Raw genomic sequence first — 20,343 nt, 5'->3', positions numbered from 1 at the left:
ACCGTCTGCAGTGTTTCCTTAGCTACCGTCTGCAGTCTTTCCGTAGCTACAGTCTGCAGACTTTCCGTAGCTGCAGTCTACAGTGTTTCCGTAGCTACAGTCTGCAGTGTTTCCGTAGCTGTAGTCTTTCTGTAGCTGCAGTCTGCAGTATTGTGACTAGAGTGTTTCCTGCAATGTTTAAGCTCTTTGCAGTGTTTTGTCTCTAGTCTGACGATTTTAAATGTAATCGTACAGCCTGTTGAATTGTTACGGCCACTTTTACCATGGATTGTGTGTTGCATATGAACAGATAGTATGGTTCTGATCACTGAAAGAAAGAACATTATGGCCTTGTTGCTGTGGATCTGTTCCCTAAACCATAATTAATTTAGCACCTGGATGTGTGATTTGTCCCGAATGCTTGGGCCGTTTTAATCCTTTCACCGTTTGAACACACCGAGGAAAATACGAAGCCATGGTTGAAGAAAAGTACGTGTAATTATTTTCTAAATTAAATTTGAACACTGGTATTTACTTAAGCTGTCTAAAGCTGAAATCCGCATTTTTAAAAGTTAAGTCTGATGACTGCCTATAAAACCTCACATGATATTCACACCATCATTCAGAGACCCAGCATAGTGTGTGTGTGTGTGTGTGTGTGTGTGTGTGTGTGTGTGTGTGTGTGTGTGTGTGTGTGTGTGTGTGTGTGTGTGTGTGTGTGTGTGTGTGTGTGTAGTGATGTGTTTGTTTATTCTCCATTGAATCTGACAGAGAGGCCTACATATGCCCTGTGCTTGCTAACCCTGGGGCAGGCTTGGCAAAACCTTCCCAGAATGCAACGGGGTGAACTGTCATCGGAATGTTTCATTTTGGCTGGTCTGTGGTCTGGCCTGTCATGCAGCAAATAAGCACATTCTGGAACCTTCAGCCCAACAGACAGCACCGGCTCTCTGTTTTCCATTCCCACAATCCTTTGCTCCTCATTCCCGGGATAACATGCTGATCCCTTTTATATTTTTGTAGGCCTCATTTTAATTACGTGGTCTCGGCTTGGGCTGTACGTCTGTCTGGCTCCACCTACAGATCGGAGCTGAATTTATAAACATGTTTTTCCTTGAATAGACTTACTACTGATGGGTACTTATGGCATTTAAAGGCATTATGTGTACCACAGACATCGGGGCCATGGGGCCCTGTGAGGAGGAGGAGGAGGGGGGAGGTGGGTTTGCTGTCATGCGGAGGGAGAGAGGGAGGGGGGAGCTGGGGGGGGGGAGGGGAGGCGTGACTGTGCCTCTGCAGGACTGCATTGCTCACATCTTGTTCTCAGAAGAGTAGCTTTTTATAGAGGCCTGGTAACATCGGGCTGCTGTGCTGTTCGGCAAAGAGACCCTTTCCACCTTCCGCTGCCATTCTTATTGCCCCCCCCCCGCTGTTCCGTCCTTCACTCCTTCCCTCCCTCCCTCCCCCCTCCCCCTCTGCTGTTCTGTCCTCACTCTCTCCCTCCCTCCCTCTCTCTCTGCTCCCCCTCTCCTGCTCCCAGCTACGCTGCCGCACTGCATGCATTAATTCTCCACTCCACTCCAGATGGTCAGTTTTGTGGTCAGCGCATAGCAGCGTGTCTGGTTAGCGATGTTAGCATCTGGTTAGCGGGGTTTTTTGCGCTCCTTTGCCAATCCCTCTACCCGCTGGGCTTCCGTAGGGATGTAAAGCACCTGTTATAATGTCTCCTTATCCTGTTGACTTTGCGGAGACTGGCCTGAAATATGGTGCACTGGAGCACAGGGGGAGCTCGGAGCAAAACGCTCTTCTTAATGAGACTGGGGAGAAGACTGACGTTGCCCTGTGTGCTCCTTCAGCCCTTATTTCAGACTAGTCCTTGTGAAGTTGTCTGGATAAGGAGTTCTTATGACTTTATCATCTTCACTGTTGAGCACATTTAGTCCTCTTATCTCACCGGCTTGAGGCGCGTTGGCCATTTCCCTTTTTGCAATGTAAAGTGGCTGTCGCCCCTTTCCGCGGAGGTTCTAACGTGCCTGTTGTCTGTGTCCCTGGCAGGTGGAGATCCGCTGGCCGTTCTCAGAGCTGAAATATGGAATGTGTTCCCCTGCAGGCCCAGAGAAACTGTCTTCTGACTGAACCCCAAACGCCCAGTTAGCACTCGGCCACCGTCCCCCTTCCTCACCCTCCCCCCCAGCAATCCGGCACAGTCCGGGGAGCGCAGAGCACCTGCCTCGCAGCGAGGGCGGCACAGAGCTCTCTTGCTCAGTTTTGTTCGCGGAAGCCCTTTCTGAGAGCGCATAGCCTCATCCCAAATCTCGGCGTAGGCGTTGGATCGAGCGAAGACGAGAAGATGGAGTTGGATTCGTACCTGTGGATGGTGGTGGTGGGGTTCATTATCGCTTTTGTTCTGGCGTTTTCCGTGGGGGCCAACGACGTGGCCAACTCCTTCGGCACGGCGGTGGGCTCGGGCGTGGTGACGCTCAAGCAGGCCTGCATCCTGGCTTCCATCTTTGAGACGCTGGGGTCCATGCTGCTGGGGGCCAAGGTGGGGGAGACCATCCGGAAGGGCATCATCGACGTCAGCCTGTACAACGACACGGTGCCCGTGCTGATGGCGGGGGAGGTCAGCGCCATGGTCGGTACGTAAGGCCCTTTTGGGAATGTTTTTCCACACAAAATGTGTGTTAATGGTAAATATGTTCTTATACAGGATTGACGTTTTCACAAGAAGTTCATCTTCTTCTTAACCTTTTTGTTTTTACATAAAATGTGACATTTATACATCCAAAGGCAGTAAGGTTTTGATTGGTTATAGCCTATAGGTAGCAAGAACAATTGTTATTTGGCAAAGATGGCATGGAATGATCAGGGGCCTCTTGTTGCTCTAGCAGCTAGCTAGCTACATGATTCATGACTGTGGAGATTGTGGTTTCTAATGTTTCTACAAGTTAAATAAGGCAGTCAATATTTTATTCAGCCGTTCAGCTGCACTTCAGTATAACATTACATTAGCTAACAAGATACTGATGAAAAGTTAGCTTGCAAGACTTCCGAATTCCAGTCACAGGTTGTGGTTAGCGAACTAACTCAATGACTATTATGCTTGACAACCTAGCTCTTGAACTAACTAGCTACAACTCGCCGACTAACTGGATCAGGGCCCTGTGCTCAGTACTAGGTGTAGCTAGCTAGCTAACTAGCTTTTTCAATCAATACAAACATTCAGGGGCACATGACTGCAGCGTAATGAGTAAGGCTGCCTAGCTACAACTTCGACACTCAAAGTTTTGCTTGCAGGCTTACCGGCTAGCTTTGCCATGAGTTACTGAGTCGGTGTCCAGTCAAGAACTGTTGTGTGCTTGATCAGCCTTTCTTTTTGTGCTAGCTATGGTTTTTAAGTGGATGGACGACTGACTTTCAAAATAAATGTTGTCGGTAACCTCATAATTCAATTGTAGTCTATTGTGAACAGGTGCTTTCTGAAGCTGTAAATGACTTTGCTATGGCTCCTAGCTATTCTTAGCCCGTGAAGTCATTTGGCCAACCTTACCCTGATCACAAGCAAAAAGCATCAAGTTCATCTTTGAAAAGTGATGGTTGCAGACAGGAACAGCTAATATAATCCACTTGGATTCATGTACTTGCTTTGTCTTGAAAGCTTGTGTGGTGCATGAAAGAACGCAACATATTTAATCAATATTAACTTTATTTAGATGAAAGCCTAAAATGCACTTTATATTTTGGCTATATATACAATGTGCAGTAATGCAATGAGAGTGGATGTGTCCTAGGTCTCCTGGATAGACTGTTCAACACATTTTGAAGCATCAGTTTTGTGCAGTGAAATGCCAGGGTTGAGAAAAGACATTCCTGTCCCCGTAGTTGTCACTGCATCATGCTGGTTAATGCACTGGTGCCCGTGCAAGCATGTGTGCACACTGTTAAGTAGAATTACACCGATAAGACTATTTTTTAAAATTCCTATTTTATGTGGAGCTCAGAAGAAAATCGGTCCTTGAAGAGAAATTTGGTTGCTGTTAAGACCAATTTTAGAATTTAATAGTACTGTCCAAAATGGTATATTTTGGGCTGGATGAACGGACTTCAATGGGGACATTTCCTTTTTGGCACTAGAGGCTTCCTAAAACTACCTCAGGTAAGCAGTGGAGTTTGCAAGCTTCATGGAGAATACCAATCCCTGGTTCCCTGATTCTAACTGAGGTTTCTCATTTGAGCTGCCCACGTTTTCAGTCTGGGTTGTCTAAGGGCATTTGGTGAATGTGATATGAAGACCCCTTTGTCATTCTGTACAATCTCATCACAATCCCAAAAACTATTTTTAGTCTGCAATGGTCGTATTAATGTAGGATTCTGCCTTGGTAACACAGAAAATATTTTTTAAAAGCACAGAAAATAAATTGTGCTGCATTTTGACAATGCAGGCATAGGAGTTGGTTCAAGTTTGAGGTGATATGAAGTGAAGCTATCCCTTTAAAACCAGAGAAAGTTAGCTGTTATTTAAAAGTCCCAGAAACTGAGCTATCCCTTTAAAAGCCCTGAAAGTACGCCTTTAAAACCACAGAAAGTGAGCAAATCCTTTTCAAATAATTGCACATTTCTGTATAAACATGAAAGGGGCCCCATAAACGCGTAGTTGTGTATGTGTGACCTATGCAGCTTTGGAGAGTGTTTTATGCGTTCACCGTATTGTGTGAAAATGTAAGGGTTAAGTGAAGCCACTGATTGGATGTTGCAGCTGTAGTTTTGTAGTAAGCTGTGTTGATTTCTCTTCTCAGGGTCAGCAGTCTGGCAGCTCATTGCGTCTTTTCTGAAGTTGCCGATTTCTGGGACGCATTGCATTGTGGGATCTACCATCGGATTCTCTATGGTGGCCATTGGTACTAAGGGTGTGCAGTGGATGCAGCTGGTGAAGATAGGTGAGGGGCACTACCTCGTGTGGGGGAGGCATTTTTTGCTTGTGTGTTTTTTTTTTTTTGTGTGTGTGTATGGGGGGTATTTTGTGTGTGTGTGTGTGTGTGGGGGGGGGGGATTTTGTGTGTGTGTGTGTGTGTGTGTGTGTGTGGGGGGGGGTATTGTGTGTGTGTGTGTGTGTGTGGTGTGTATGGGGGGTATTTTGTGTGTGTGTGTGTGTGTGTGTGGGGGGGGGGGGGTATTGTGTGTGTGTGTGTGTGTGTGTGTGTGTGTGTGTGTGTGGGGAGGGGTATTGTGCGTGTGTGTGTGTGTGTGGGGGAGGGGTATTATATGTGTGTATGTGTGTAACGCTCTCTCGCTGTATTTCCCTGTCTATTAGTCGCGTCCTGGTTCATCTCTCCTCTCCTCTCGGGCCTGATGTCTGGCTTCCTGTTCCTCCTCATCAGATACTTCATCCTGAGCCGGGTGAGTGGAAACGGGTCGGACGGCGGTCCAGCTTACAGTGCAGCCTGTGTGAGGTGGGGGAGGGCCAGTTATACTGTATACTGCAGGAGAGTGAGCGACTGCTGTGTGGTTCTCGGGAGCAGCAGACAGGAAAGGTTGTTGGATGCAGGGCAGTCCTGCCGTGTGTGGGGGTTTTGGGAGTGGAGGTGTAGGTCTGAGACCTTTTCTCCCTGTGCAGGATGACCCTGTTCCCAACGGTCTGCGTGCCCTACCTCTGTTCTACGCCACCACCATCGGCATCAACACCTTCTCCATCATGTACACTGGCGCCCCCAGTAAGCAAACCTGTGCTAGCCTCACCTGCGTTAGCGCACTCTAGAGCCACTTTCAGCTGGGCTACTGTGGGAACGGTCCAGATTATATCTGAAAGATTTCTGTCCTTTTATTATGCATTAGTGTGCACACAACCACACACTGTACAAGTATTTGTGTCACGCACACGCACACACACGCGCACACACACACACACACAGTTGTATGCTGTACCAATAGATAGATACTGTGTTCTAGGAGACTAATCTGTGCATTTCATCCATGAGTGATTTGGCTCTTAACCCTGGCCTCTGTCTCTCCCTGTGTGGCAGTGTTGGGTTTGGAGATGCTGCCAGTCTGGTCGATAGCCCTGATCACGCTGGCAGGGGCCGTGGTGTGCGCGCTGCTCGTCTGGTTCTGCGTGTGTCCGTGGATGAGAAGGAAAATAGCAAGTGGGTGTGACGCGCACACAGACACAGACACAGACACAGACACAGACACAGACACAGACACAGACACAGACACAGACACAGACACAGTCTTTTCCCCTGTGTTCACTACAGTGCTACAGTACATTGGGCCAACGGCTCACTACACAACAGCTCTTCTGTCAATCAGAAGTTTTAACCAATCAGTGGAAGTCCCGCCCCCTGGCCAGGCTGTGTACTGAGTGTGTGTTAGTACTGCAGGTCAGTGGCTGCTAATAAAACCAGTTTTGTCACCGGTAACCAGCCTGTTGCTCCAGGCAGAGTTCCTGCAGTATCCAGCTGCAGCCTCTGGCTGGCCGAAGCTGTTGTCTGGGTGGAAACTACATTTACTTTAGCAAAAACGCTGCCATTGCCACACCGTTTCACACTCAAAATGAAAATGCGTCCCCAAGATGTTTTTGCTGGGCAAATATAAACTTTCACAAACGCCGTAATTACTGCATGATTTCACACTCGATAACAAACAAAACGTTATTTGTGTAGCAAAGTTCATCCAATAAAACGCAGTTCAGTGTGCTTTACAAAAGGATGGAATTCAAGGTAAAATGCAAATACAGCTATGAAAATAGGAGTAAAGGCAAAAAGGCATGTTCAAAATGTGAAATAAAAATCTATCCGTAAAAATAATTACCTGGAGCACAAGATAAAATGGACAGACCGGCATTAAAAAGAAATGGTTACCTTTTTAATGTCGCTTTTACATACAGTAAGTCTTAGTATTTGTTTGAAAACTTGTACAAATTCAGCTGCCCAGAAATCCACTGGAAGGGAATTCCAGAGTCTTGGTCTATATGCACTGAAGGCAGCTTCGCCATAATATTTTGTTTCTGTAGCAGTGACAGCAAAGACAAAGGAGGACTCAGCAAGTATATGCCTGAGTATAGTGTAATTTAAATACTGCGGAGCAAATCCATGGATTGATTCAAAAAACGGTTAAAGTAATTATTCTGAAACTTGTTTCATAGCCAGTTATGGAAATCTAAGTTGGGAAATTATGGTTCATCCGCAAATAGGGCATCCACTCACACATTTAACTTTTTAATTGCCAACATAAAATAATCTTCTGAATGTCAAATACATATATCTATATAACATTGTTAACATACGGTAATGGTGAGAACAGGCCATTCAGCCCAGCAATGCTTGCCTTTTTCTGCTGCCTAGTTTGCCTAAAAGCAAAATGGTATCTAACACCATATCAAGCCTGGTCTTGAAAACCCCCAGTATTTCTGCCTCCACTACATGCACTGGCAAGCTATTCCACACATTGACCACTCGCTGTGTGAAATTTGACGACTCGCTGCCCAAATAAATATGTTAAACCATAAAATGTTAGTGCAGTGTACAGTATTCTGCAGTCACCCAGATGCAGCCAATTCCACTGTTTCCTAGAGTAAGAGAAATCAATAGAAGCAATAGACCATGCCAAAGGAATATCAAGGATACACTTGGGCCACTTTTATTTGGTCTGTAATGAAGATCATCTGACAGTAGTGAGGATACTTGAGCTAAAACAGAATAATATATTGTGACAACAGTGTTCAGACCAACTTTTACATATACTGTAGGTATATGTGCTCCTGGAGTTGTTAATGCAGTAAAATGCAAATGTCTCACCTTTTTACATTCTTCCGAGGAAACATGCACGTTGGCAAATACTGTTTTAGAAACTCCAGGGACAAATATCTGAAATGTTCCTCAGTCTGTTTTTTAGGTAAAAATATGAGACTGAATGTAAAAATCTCACAGTCCTTCACCGCACCAACGGAGTTAGGCAAGCTAACTGCATTTTCACTTTTAGAAATTGGGTGGAGTCTCTGTTGTGGATTAATCGCCTATAGACCGTTGCTCTTTACATGTTGTGTAGTCTACACCGAAACGAGTACACTGCTGCCAAAGTAAGGTGCTGCTCCCTTTCGTTAGGTTGATGTTTATTTAATGTCCATTGTCAGACGGGACACGTTTCAACACGGTTCACATGAATAATGGAGCAAAACGTAAACAGACCAATGGAAATGGATGCTTATCAGGTGATGTTCCACACACATATTGTTACAACATGAATAACATGATAGTTTATCGATGGTATTCGGTTGTGGATAACAGAGGATAGAGCTCTGGCCTGGAGCTGTAGCTTAACAACCTGACCCCTGTTCCAGATAACCTGCTATATTTAATACTGCTGTTTAACTCACTGTTTGCCCAGTGCCAGCCAGAAGCAGATGGGCTCCCCCTCTGAGCTTGGTTCTGCTCAAGGTTTCCTCCTGTTAGTCAGGGAGTTTTTTTTCCTTGCCACTGTCACCCGAGGCTTGCTCTGAGAGGGTCTCAGGTGTGGGCTCTTTGTAAAGCTGCTTTGTGACAATCTTGCATTGTTAAAAGTGCTATACAAATACAATTGAATGAAATTGAATGTTATTAGTTCCCACGCATAACAGATATGATGAGCAACATGTAATTGTACATGAGTCAAAGCAAGAAAAAAAAAATGTATAAACTTATACGGCAACACAAACATTTGACACCATTAATAAATCATGAAAACATCTGTCAGAAAACTAGCAAAACAAAGGTGAATAAAACTACTTGGAAAAGCCAGTCCATGGCCTTGTGAAGAATGTTTTGAAACCATAGAAGTAAAGTTTATGGGCGGCACCATGTTGCAATGTCTGGAGCACAGGAGAGAAACTGGAAGCCCTTATATGGGCATGGCTCTTTCACTAAGTGCGTGAGAGAGTGACTCCGCGGTGCTGCGGACTGTCCCTGATTCATCCTCAAAGTGTTCCTGTATTGTCCTAATTACACAATAACTTTGGCACATGGGGAGGCATTACATGAAGAAAAAACAGATTTTTGTGCACATTTTTGTGTATTTTTACCGTATTGTTGCCATTGACTTGCCTTGAAAGGGGTGACTGAAATGCCTGCTGTATTCTGGAGCCAACCACGGTGGCACTAGTGAGCAGCGTATCTCAACAAGACCAGGAAATGAGCCTTAAATGGAGCCCGGTTTTGGCCACTTGCTCTAACTGCATATAAACATTAGCCCCCATTACCGACTCGTGCACGTTTCTTCAGATACTAACCACTATTTGGCGTTAAGGGAAACACAGATTTAACTTTTTAAATTCCATATTAATGTAAAGATAATCATACCTCCTCACAACCTGTCATGGATGATGGCGATGGTGTGGTCTAACTTGTGCGTGGCAGACCGAAACGTCTTTCCCGCCCGGACTGCAGCCTTTCCCGTGCCGTGCACTGAACTTGAGTACTGCGTATAGTATTGTAAAAAGGGCGAAATGTTGAATAAAACATTCTAACTTATCTTATAAATAACTCACCTTAGCAATTTTGAATGTGTCATTTAAAAAAAAAAAAACAGAAATTGCATATCATGTAGTTTGTGCTCCATTTGGCAATGTGCTGCTAAATTTTCCAGACCAGGGGCAGCATGCTGTCTGGCAAAAAGCTTACTGTAGATCCCTGTCAGGCATGTTTTATCATCTCAATGTCACTCAAGGCAAATTTTACCATCAGCCTGTTCCTCCAGGTACTGTATATTTTTTTATGAAGAAGCAGGTAAAGTGTTGATCTGTTGACTCTCTGATCTCTATATTCCTCTACGTGTGCAGGTAGTGAGATAGCATCCATGTCTACGGGTGGGGGTTCAGTACCTGCGTTTAAGGGCTCTGGTTCAGGGGTGCCGTACCTGGGTTTTTATTGGTGTACTTTGGGATGTGGTGTCCAGGTCGGCTGAAGAAGGAGCAGGCCTTGTCCCGGATTTCGGACGAGAGCCTGGATAAGATCCCGGAGGAGGAGGAGGTGCCGGTGTTTAAGGAGTTGCCGGGGGCGAAGGGCGGGGACGATGCTGCGGTCCCTCTGACTGGCCGAGCCGCCGAAGCCTCGGCGGAGCTCAGCGGATTGGCCAATGGAGGCACAGTGCTGCCGAATGGGCGGGTCTATGGTAGGACTGCAGGGGAAACTTTCTCTCCCCACTCTCTCTGTCCCCATTTCTCTTGCCCTCTGTCTCTTGGTCTCTCCCCTCTGCCATTCACACTCTCCGCCCTCTGCTCTCCCTCTCGCTCTCCCTCTCTTTCTCTCTTGTTCTCTGCCCTCTTTCTCCCCTGCTGTCTCTCCCCCCCCTTCTTTTCTCTCTCTTGACCTCTCCCTCTGTCTCTTTCTCTCCCACTCGCTCTCCCCCTCTCTCTCTCTCTCTCTCGCTTTCTCTCCCCCTCTGTCTCCTTCTCTCCCACTCTCTCTCCCCCTCTCTCTCTCTCTCTCTCTCTCTCTCTCTCTCCCACTCTTGCCTCGCTTTCTCCCCTGCTTCTGTCTCTTTCCCCTCTCTCTCACACTCTTTCTCTCCTGCTCTCACTCTCTCCTCTGCTGAACCGCACATTCTCTTTCCCTCCCTGTCTGTCTGTCTTTCTCCTTCTCCCTCTTTCTCTCCCACTCTCTCTCCCTCTCTCTTTCTCTCCACCACTCTCTCCCCCTCTCCTCCTCCGCTCAAACGCGCTTTCTCCCCTCCCCTCCCCACCCCACCAGGGAGAACCCACTCCATGACCAACGGCTGCCTGAAGTCCCCGGTGTCCAACGGCAGCTTCTCGTTCGACGGGCACGTGCGCAGCGACGGGCAGGTGTACCACACCGTGCACAAGGACTCCGGCCTCTACAAAGACCTGCTGCACAAGATCCACCTGGGCCGCCTGGACGCCGAGGGCCAGCGGCCGGCCGTGGAGAACTACCGCGCGCTGCGCCGCAACAACAGCTACACCTGCTACACGGCGGCCATCTGCGGCATGCCCGTGCAGCCGCTGCTGCGCAGCGAGACCGCGGCGGAGGACAGCGAGAAGCTGGTGGGCGACAGCGTGTCGTACTCCAAGAAGCGCGTGCGCTACGACAGCTACTCCAGCTACTGCAACGCGGTGGCCGAGGCCGAGATCGAGGCCGAGGAGGGCGGCGTGGAGATGAAGCTGGCCGCCGGCCCCATGCAGGGCCCCGACCCCGCCGACGACCCCGCCGACGAGGACAAGGAGGAGAAGGACAAGCCGCAGGTCTTCCTGCTCTTCCACTTCCTGCAGATCCTCACCGCCTGCTTCGGCTCCTTCGCCCACGGAGGCAACGACGTCAGGTGCGCCGCCCGGGACCCTGCCACTCACACGTGGAGCCTCTTAAACATGCGTGAAGCCAGCTACACGCGCCTGAGGCCCATGACACACACCTGAGGCCCATTACACGCACCTGAGGCCCATTACAGGCACCTGAAGCCACCTTTATACACACCTGTAACATTCAACCCAGTCTGGGGCAAGCTCTAGGTGTGTCTGTGTGTTGCTTTATTGCTGTATGTGTGTGTATTGGTGTCTGTGTTGTTGTAGGTTTGTGTTTGTTAGCGTAAGTGCCCGCGATGATCTGTTGTGATGTTAAATGTCTCTTTCTCTTCTTCCCACACTGCAGTAACGCTATTGGCCCCCTGGTGGCGTTGTGGATGATCTATGAACAGGGCGGGGTGATGCAGAATGCTACCACGCCCATCTGGCTGCTGCTGTACGGGGGGTTGGGGATCTGTGCTGGTCTGTGGGTCTGGGGGCGCAGGGTGATTCAGACCATGGGGAAGGACCTGACCCCCATCACACCCTCGAGGTAAGGTCCACCTGCACGCCACGTTCTGGCCGCCCCTCGGCATTCTGGGAAATGCATGCAGGACATCACCACCCATGTACACACTCACACATGCATGCCTACACAGGTCAGGCACATTCACTCTCTCTCTCACACACACACACACACACGTACAGTACTCACACATGCATGCCTACACAGGTCAGGCAGGTCACAGGTCACAGGTCTCTCTCTCTCTCTCTCACACTCACACACTCACACATACACACACACACACACACACAGGTCAGGCACACTCTCTCTCTTACACACACGTGCACACTCTCTCTTACACTCACACACACACACACACACACACACACGGGGTCTGCTCCCTCTCGGTCAGGCGTTGGGAGGGAGCTGGACTGTGGGAGCCAGCAGTGTTTATTTAGGGTCCGTGCCCCGACGCCGCGGCCTGGCGGAGACTTCACACGGCCACAGGAAGTGCGCATTCCCTCGGCATTCTGGGAGATTGAATGCGGCAGCGGGAGTCCTCTCCAATAGCGCACAAAACTTGTTTTCACGGGTTCAGGAGGGGGGAAGTGGAGAAGGCCAGCCAGGGTCTTCTCCTTCCAGCACTCCCCACTTTCAACCAAGGGGAGATCTCTGCTGCTTCCAAGCCCGATAGCGTGTTGTATCCAGGAAGAGGTCAGTTCAGTTGCACCACCCCCCCCCCCACCCCCCCCGAGGAGCCAGCCAACATCCCTGATGGGAACTGACTACGGGGTCACCGAGGGGTCAGGCCTGATAACTCAGCCACATCTCACCGTGTCAACATGCCCCGAGAGGAAAGCACACACACATACCCTTATTCTAATGCAGAGGCACAGGCCTGTACGCACACACGTGTAATACAAACACGTGCGCACACCTATTTGAAAGAATGACGTGAACAACTGTCCATACACACTCCACATTTATTGGTGACAAAGACCAGACATGCTCTCCTCTTTCTGTTCACTTTCATTTGCCTCTCTCTCACTCTTCCTCTCTCCTGCTCTGCCTGCTAACCCTATTCTCTCTTTTCTTCTCTCCCTTCTTTCTCTCTTCTACTTGATCCCTCTTTGTATTTCTCCTCCGCTCTCTCTCATCACTCATCTCTCTTCTCATCTCTCTCTCTCTGTCTCCTCTCTCTCTCTCTCTCCCCGGTGGTAAGCTGGTGTTGCATGTGACCAGCAATGATGAGTGTTAGGAGTGACTGTGAAGGTTTATTTCTTGTTGCTCCCTGCAGTGGATTCACTATTGAACTGGCATCGGCGCTCACTGTTGTGTTCGCCTCCAATATTGGACTCCCAATCAGTACTACACACTGCAAGGTATGCCCGAGTCACCTGACCCGGCCGACTGAGTCACGTGACTGAGCCGCCCGCGCTCCCGGCTCGCGCTACTGGGGGGTGAGACCACGTTGCCCTGTGGGGTGGGGGGCGAACAGGCCATTTCTTTCCCCTAACTGCCCTGTATGATATGAGGCTGGGTAAACCAGTGGCAAGACAGTCAGTTGCCATCCCATTAACCCCCCTGGCCGTAAGTTCCCCCTCCCAGAAACCTCAGGGGGGTCTGTGCTCTCACCCCCCTTGCCCTGACAGGATTGGTGTCTTCCTGGTCATCTGTGAGAAGAAGGCGGAGCTGGGCGCCGGCCTCCCGTTGGCCGCCTGCGGCTCCGCCCCTGTGTTGCATGTGGTTCCCCTCTACTCCCTCTCATTGGTCCTGTTTGTTCTGTCTGTTTCCATTTCTTCACAGTGGGTTTTGCATTGAAGTAATGAGTGCTCTAACTGTGCTTGTTGCCTCAAATGTGGGCATCCCAATAAGTTCGACTCACTGCAAGGTACTGGTGTGTGCAGCACAGCTGAGCATTGATCAGCGCTCAGTGCCACTGCTTCTCTAGAGTCACTCCCATACGGTGAATCAGTTGTGCACTTTTCCTCTGTCTCAGACACACACACACACATACACTTGTTTTTGTACCATTGTGGGGACACCAGTGTTGACAGTCAGTCACACTCACACACATACTTGTTTTTGTACCATTGTGGGGACACCAGTGTTGACAGTCAGTCACACTCACACATACTTGTTTTTGTACCATTGTGGGGACACCAGTGTTGACAGTCAGTCACACTCACACACACACTTGTATTTGTACCCTTGTGGGGACACCGGTGTCGACAGTCAGTCACACTCACACACAACCACACACACACAGCACGGCTGTGCTTACTTGCACTCGCATGCCTGTGTAATGAAAAGTTATGGAGGCCCAAATTCAAGTGCTCTTATATTTGGGATCTTCTATCGTTACTAAGTTAAAGCAGGTGCTGCAAATGTGATCATGTTGATACTTGGTACTCGTGACAAAATTCGAGGGGAAAAATGCCCAAGTGACATCACTGATAGAAAAAAATAGAAAAATACAATTCATAATCAAACCATTTATCTCCATTTCTTAAACCTGATGAACTAACATTGATTGTTTTGATAATTTTGTGTTGGGAGTTGTGTTGTGTTTAACCCTCTAGTGACAGCTGCCGGCTGGTGTGAGGTGTGTTTGGTTCAGTAATGCTGTGCTGACGGCCGGTTTAAGGCATGTGGTTAAAAGCTGGTGGTGTTTAATGCATAGACTGGGGAAAAAATAGGGTCACCCATTGACTTTGGGCTTTTGAAAACCATTTTGAAGCATTCCTTATTAGTCCACAAAATATTAAAATGTTGTCCAAATGACAAATCAACTTAAATCGGCACATGGGGATCATGTCATCCAATATAATTTCTTTTAACAATATTATAGTAACTGTTTTATTTTAATGCTTCAAAAACAAAGTTTGGTCTTGGCCGCTTGGTTTAACGCTAGGGGTGAATGCGAGCTGGTGTGAGGTGTGAGGTGTGTGTGGCTTAGTTATGTTGTGTTTAACCCTGTAGTGTGGCTGACAGCAGGCGTAAGGTGTGTGTGGTTAAGGGTAAGCAACTCAGTGCCCAGGTTGTTCATCTCCACACACAGTGTGGTTTCCAAAGACAGAGCTGGGAGGGGATTGACTTATCCACAGTACAGTTAGTAAAATGGCAGTCTTGGCACTTGAGCCTGTTTATCCTCATCCAGACGCTGTCAGCGCTAATCCAACTCTGCCACAACATATCAGTAACATTGTAGCAACATTGTCAGCAGTGATTTGCTCATCCAGCAGCTGTCAGTGCTAATCCAGTGCTCCCACAACGTATCAGCAACGCTGTAGCAACATTATCAGCAGGTCCCCAGTCCTGGAACGCACTTCACATTCTGTGCCAGACCCACATCTTGACCCCTCCTCCAGAATTAGATGCCCCCCTTCCCCCCCCCCCCCCCCCCCCCACGTCGCTCAGTCTCCCGTTTCACCCCACCTGCTGCTCTACCTCTGGAGAGCGTAGAGCATCCTGGGAAATATCACCGCACATGTGTCTGTTTCCATTACTGTTACGCATTAGAGCCACTGAAGTTATGCAATAACAGTGTGCACCAGTGTGCACAGATGCAGCCATTTTGTGCCTTAGGGGTGCAGCTGTGAACTGCAGCACAGCAAAATGCGCAGTTGTGCTGATAATGATGGTAATCCACCTCCCTTTAGTAACTCATACTGCAGTATATTAATCTGCTGCCTCACTAACCTGCGCGTGCCTGCATACGCGCATGTGTCCGTGCGTATGTGTGTGTGCCTACATACGTGCGTGTTTGCGTCTGTTTGTGCGTGTGTGCGTGCGTGCGCGTGAGTGTTTGTGTGTGTGTGTGTGTGGACGCGTATGCGTGTTTGCGTGCGTGCACATATGCGTGTGTGTCGCGTGCCAGTTCTTGCGGCTGATGGTCTGCCTTCCTGTTGCCACGGTGACCAGGTGGGCTCAGTGGTGGCGGTAGGCTGGATCCGGTCCAAGAAGGCGGTGGACTGGCGGCTGTTCCGGAACATCTTCCTGGCCTGGTTCGTCACGGTGCCAGTGGCCGGGCTGTTCAGCGCCGCGGTCATGGCGCTGTTCGTGTACGGCATCCTGCCCTTCGTCTGAGCCCCTCGCCTGCGGAGGGAGGGAGCGAGGGAGGAGAGAGAATGAGAGAGTGGGATCACACGCTACCTGGAAAAACCTCCAGAATATTCGGTTTCTGTATTTTTTATTTTGTTTTTAATTTCAGCTGTTATTTATTCTCTTGGTCTCTGCATAAGAAACGCGGTGCACACCAAATGAGTTTAATCTTCCAGATCTCTCTGCTGTACAGACAACATTAAGTGTGCGAGTTGTGATTCAGCATTTAGAATGGGTGTGTGTGTTTGAGAGAGCGCGAGAGAGAGAGAGAGAGAGAGTGTGTGTGTGTGTGTGTGTGTGTGTGTGTGTGTCTGAGTGTCTGAGTGTCTGAGAGAGTGTGTGTGTAGACTAAAATGAAAGGGTTCAATTAAAGTAATACAGTTAACAAGGTTGTGCGTTTATACACACACGTGTGCACACATTCATAGACGTACAGACATGGCACATACTGCAGCTATATATAGATAATATATGCATATACTTATTTAATCAGTTTTCTTGCTGTTGTACTGAACAGTGTAGTAGCCCTGAAGCAGCTGTAAATATTACATCATCTCCTGTGTGATGGCCCCGCCCTCCATGCCAGTTGCCATGGTAATGGTACGACTCCACACCTTTGGGTTAGAGGGAGTAATTGGGTGTGATGCAGTACTGTAATTGTAGTTTTTCCAGCAATGTTACCACAAACCGTAAAAGAGGTATGCAAGGGGTATGTGTGTTTTAAGATGGATTTCATATTTTAATACTGTATTATACTGTAATTTCTACTGTAAATACTTTCCTCCGTGTTTTTTCCCTTTTGTTTGGCTCAGTTTTTTCATTTAAGGGAGGGCCTCCACATGGTGTGTCGCATGATGCAGTTCTGCAGTCACGCATGTAAGCTGGGGGGGGGCAACATTGACCCAGAACATCTGCCTTGCAGACGGTCTCTCACACACATTGATATTCGCACACTGACACCAATTACTCGCACACGCTCACATTTTATTGAATTGATATTTGAATTGAGCCTTTTCATCAAGTGCAAGCCAGTTCTTTCATGTTATGCTGTGCAGTTTCCACAGGGGTGGTGTGGGCGGAGATGGCGGGTTAGCATCAGACAGCTGGTGCAAGGTGGACCCTACAAAACGCATTTCTGCCCTTTAAATCATTTTACCAAAGACCTAGACGAATCTTTCTCCATCTGCGCTCCTGGAAAAGTACCTATGAACACTGGCTTCCCAAATCTAGGAGATACAGAGTGTGTGTGTGTGTGTGTGTGTATGTGTGTGGTCAGGCCTGTGTGGATGTGTGCAAGTGTTCTTGTAAGTGTCACCCCACAGGTGGAATGTGTTTCTGGGTGTGTTACCCCACAAGTGGAATGTGTGTGCAGGTGTGTTTCTCCCCAGGGTTTCTGTTTGTCAGGACCCAGCTGCTGACTCCAGTGAGAATCGTGTTGATGGAACAGAGAGGCCTGGTGAGGCCGGTTGGCCTGTATTCGTGTGGACAGGAAGGTGTGCGTGCGTGTCTCCCTAGGGGCCCATTGTGGCTCTGGTTTCCTCCGTTACGGACATTTTGTCTGAGGTTTCCTGCTGCCTGATATTTCTGCTCGGTCTTCCACTGTAGCATCTATCGTAGGCTAAAAACAGGCTTTGAAAACGGGTTCCTTCATTTGGGACGTCAGACTGAAAAGGCACTTTTACGTCATTTTTCATAACCCCCAGGTGGCACTAGCTATGTGACCGAGACTGGTAATATGGCCATGTAGTGGCAGAGGAGTTGCATGAGGAGTGACATTTACCTGGAGGGCCAACATATCCGCACAGTGAGTTACTCTGCTGTGTGATATCAGCATATGAGTTACTGTGATATCAGCATATCCCCACAGTGAGTTACTGTGCTGTGTGATAACTGCATATCCCCATAGTGAGTTACTGTGCTGTGTGATAACTGCATATACCCATAGTGAGTTACTGTGCTGTGTGATAACAGCATATCCCCACAGTGAGTTGTGATATCAGAAATATCCCCACAGTTAGTTGTGATATCCGCATATCCCCACAGTGAGTTGCTGTGATGTCAGCATATCCCCACACTGAGCTACTGTGTGGTGTGATGTCGGCATATCCCCACAGTGAATTGCTCTCATATCAACATATTCCCTCAGTGAATTGCTCTGATATCACCATATCCCTACAGTGAGTTGCTGTGATGTCGGCATATCCCCACAGCGGGATGTTGTCCTGAGTGTTATTCCCATCCCCATAGTGAGACACTGTCCTGTCCGATATGAGCATATCCTCACAGTGAGCAGCTGTACTTTGTGATACCAGCATTATCCCCTTAGTGAGACACTGTCCTGTGTGATATCAGCATATCCCCACTGTCCTGTGTGATATCAGCATATCCCCACTGTCCTGTGTGATATCAGCAGGCACAGCCTGGAATGGCCAGCAGAATCACCCCCCCAGTTACAGGAGTGAAGTCTCCTGATCCTCAAGAGTGCTAATTCGGACTACAAACGGAGCGTTTCTGATAAAACACTAGCCCAGGCCTTTCTGATATCGTGGCTTCATGTTCATTCTCTCTCCTGTTTGGACATATCTTTCCCATGGCCTTGTAAAGCTGTGTTTATACTTTGTGTTGTGTACAGTAGGCAGTGGTGTTATCAATGCAACTGTGTAGTAACTATGTAGTAACTGTGTAGTAGTGTAGCTCAAACCGTTGCCTAAAGATGCCAATGAGAGAAAACGATTGACAAGTGCAAGAATAAAACGCGTTTCATTTTTACTTTTTTTGTTTTCTTTTGTAGTAACAACTAACCATTTCACTATTGGCGTCTAATACTAAAGTTGATGAGTATGGGTGCATTTCAGTAAATATTAAATAGATACATTTCCATCTGACTATATTTTTCTACCATATCTGAACTGAACCTGAGTGATTGATACTAGGCCGTCTTTAGTTGTGTGGAGCCTGTGTGTGCTTGCCGATAGACCAGTCTTTATTTTTTGAATTCAATACGAAGCACTTTGTAATTTTGTTTCCCAGTCGCTGCAGTGCGCTTTTAAACCAGGAGCTCAGGAGAGGAGACGCCTCCCATTGCGCCTTTTCAGCGTTCTGCTCGAAGATGGAAAAAAAACGAAACAAAAACAGAACACTTAATCCTGAATTGTCCTAACGGACTTTTTATTTTGTATTGAGTGTTGGTTTCTATAGCAATGAGCAGGTCCTGGCGCAGTGTGGGGTGTCGTCCACAAGGGGCGCTGTGTATGTCACTTAGGGGTGCAGCGAATCGTCTCTGGCTCGCTAACGCACCCCCAGTCTCAAACGGATGTTGCGCTGACAGAGAAGGATGGAGTATTAATATAGTCACTTGATGATAATCTATGCCAACCGCCTGTGATGTAGAGACGTCCCTCACAGGCATGGAGGAACTGTTCACCTCAGTTCTAAACCATTTCATTCAGTCGTTCAGCAACTAGCAGCCAATTCATCTCCAGGTTTTGGTGTTGTGAAGTCAGGGTTCAGTGACGTTGAATCGTGACTCTCCAGCAGCGTTTTCCGACGCTGTTCCTGGAGATCCACCGCCCTGTAGGTTCTCGTTTCAAGCCTAATTTGGCACGCCTGATTCGACTAATTAGCAGCTCAGCGAGATCTCGTAGCTAACCGCTGAGCGAGATGTGCTTCGTTGGCCTTGAAACGGGTACCTACAGGACTGCAGCTCTCCAGGAACAGGGTCGGGAGCCACCGCTCTACAGCGTTGTCCAGTTGTTCCCTGATGGGTATCGTGGTGCTCAGTCTGAGTTGTCTAGTAGAGGTGATGCCGAGCTCACAGCTCTGTAGTCTGTGCCGTTCTGCCCTAACGCAGCTCCGTGTTGTTGCTTTATTTTTTAACGTCTGTGAGAATTCCGGGCTGTATACTTACAAAACTCTTATGATTTGCATATATAATGTACTGTATTTGTTTTTTTGTTTTTTTTTTGGCTTTAATTTTGGTGAAAATTGTCAGCATTTAAAATAATTAAATTATGGGAATTAAAATTACAAAGAATGCCAAAACTCCGTGATGTCTCGTCTGTTGCTTTGTGTTGTGTTTATTTTAATTGTCTGTATTTTTATGTGCACCCGTAGATTTTTTTAAACTGGTTCATAGTGACTGCAGTAAAAGCTGTCGCAGCCAGTCCTGAACCCAACAATGATGTGAGCAGCTTCTTACCTTCTAGACTCCATATTTATATTTCAGACTACAACGGTGCATTTTACTGGCTGCACACATTTAACTGGCGTTTTTAAACCTGACCATTGTTTGGGCACACTGTTCGTCATTACCATCAATATTTAAGAAATTCTAGCAATAGAAATTTTCTCTAATATCCAATAGTTTCTAGACGTGTTTTGACACTGTTTTGTTCTGACTCTTGACTGGCTGTCCAAGTAGAGTAGCTTGCATTTGGTGTTAGGAAATTAGTTAATTTATCAGAATTTTTATCTTTTGTTGCCTCTCCAGGGT

At 47.7% G+C, this 20,343-nt stretch overlaps 1 protein-coding gene across 9 annotated transcripts in view; it reads left to right on the top strand.

Annotated features, from left to right (window-relative positions):
• Nucleotides 1–19,895, top strand: part of slc20a2 (solute carrier family 20 member 2) — a 37,384-nt gene extending 17,489 nt beyond the window's left edge. For 6 of the 9 annotated variants that reach the window (XM_061260857.1, XM_061260855.1, XM_061260860.1 and 3 more), the window contains exons 2-11: nt 2,035–2,618; nt 4,776–4,916; nt 5,291–5,376; nt 5,594–5,690; nt 6,000–6,119; nt 9,904–10,119; nt 10,698–11,283; nt 11,610–11,795; nt 13,045–13,129; nt 15,672–19,895. In XM_061260857.1, the coding sequence (XP_061116841.1) occupies nt 2,330–2,618; nt 4,776–4,916; nt 5,291–5,376; nt 5,594–5,690; nt 6,000–6,119; nt 9,904–10,119; nt 10,698–11,283; nt 11,610–11,795; nt 13,045–13,129; nt 15,672–15,836 (1,971 nt within the window). In that variant the 5' untranslated portion in view covers nt 2,035–2,329 and the 3' untranslated portion in view covers nt 15,837–19,895. Of the gene's footprint in view, nt 1–2,034; nt 2,619–4,775; nt 4,917–5,290; nt 5,377–5,593; nt 5,691–5,999; nt 6,120–9,903; nt 10,120–10,697; nt 11,284–11,609; nt 11,796–13,044; nt 13,130–13,553; nt 13,714–15,671 lie in introns of those variants that run through there. The other 3 variants (XR_009710027.1, XM_061260856.1, XM_061260863.1) reach the window with 3 other exon arrangements.
• The last annotated feature ends 448 nt before the right edge of the window (nt 19,896–20,343 follow it).

The sequence above is a fragment of the Conger conger genome, chromosome 11, assembly GCF_963514075.1.
Source record: "Conger conger chromosome 11, fConCon1.1, whole genome shotgun sequence".
Lineage (NCBI taxonomy): Eukaryota > Metazoa > Chordata > Actinopteri > Anguilliformes > Congridae > Conger > Conger conger.
Note: the sequence above shows the minus strand (reverse complement) of the source record. Positions and strands in the feature narration are given on the sequence as shown.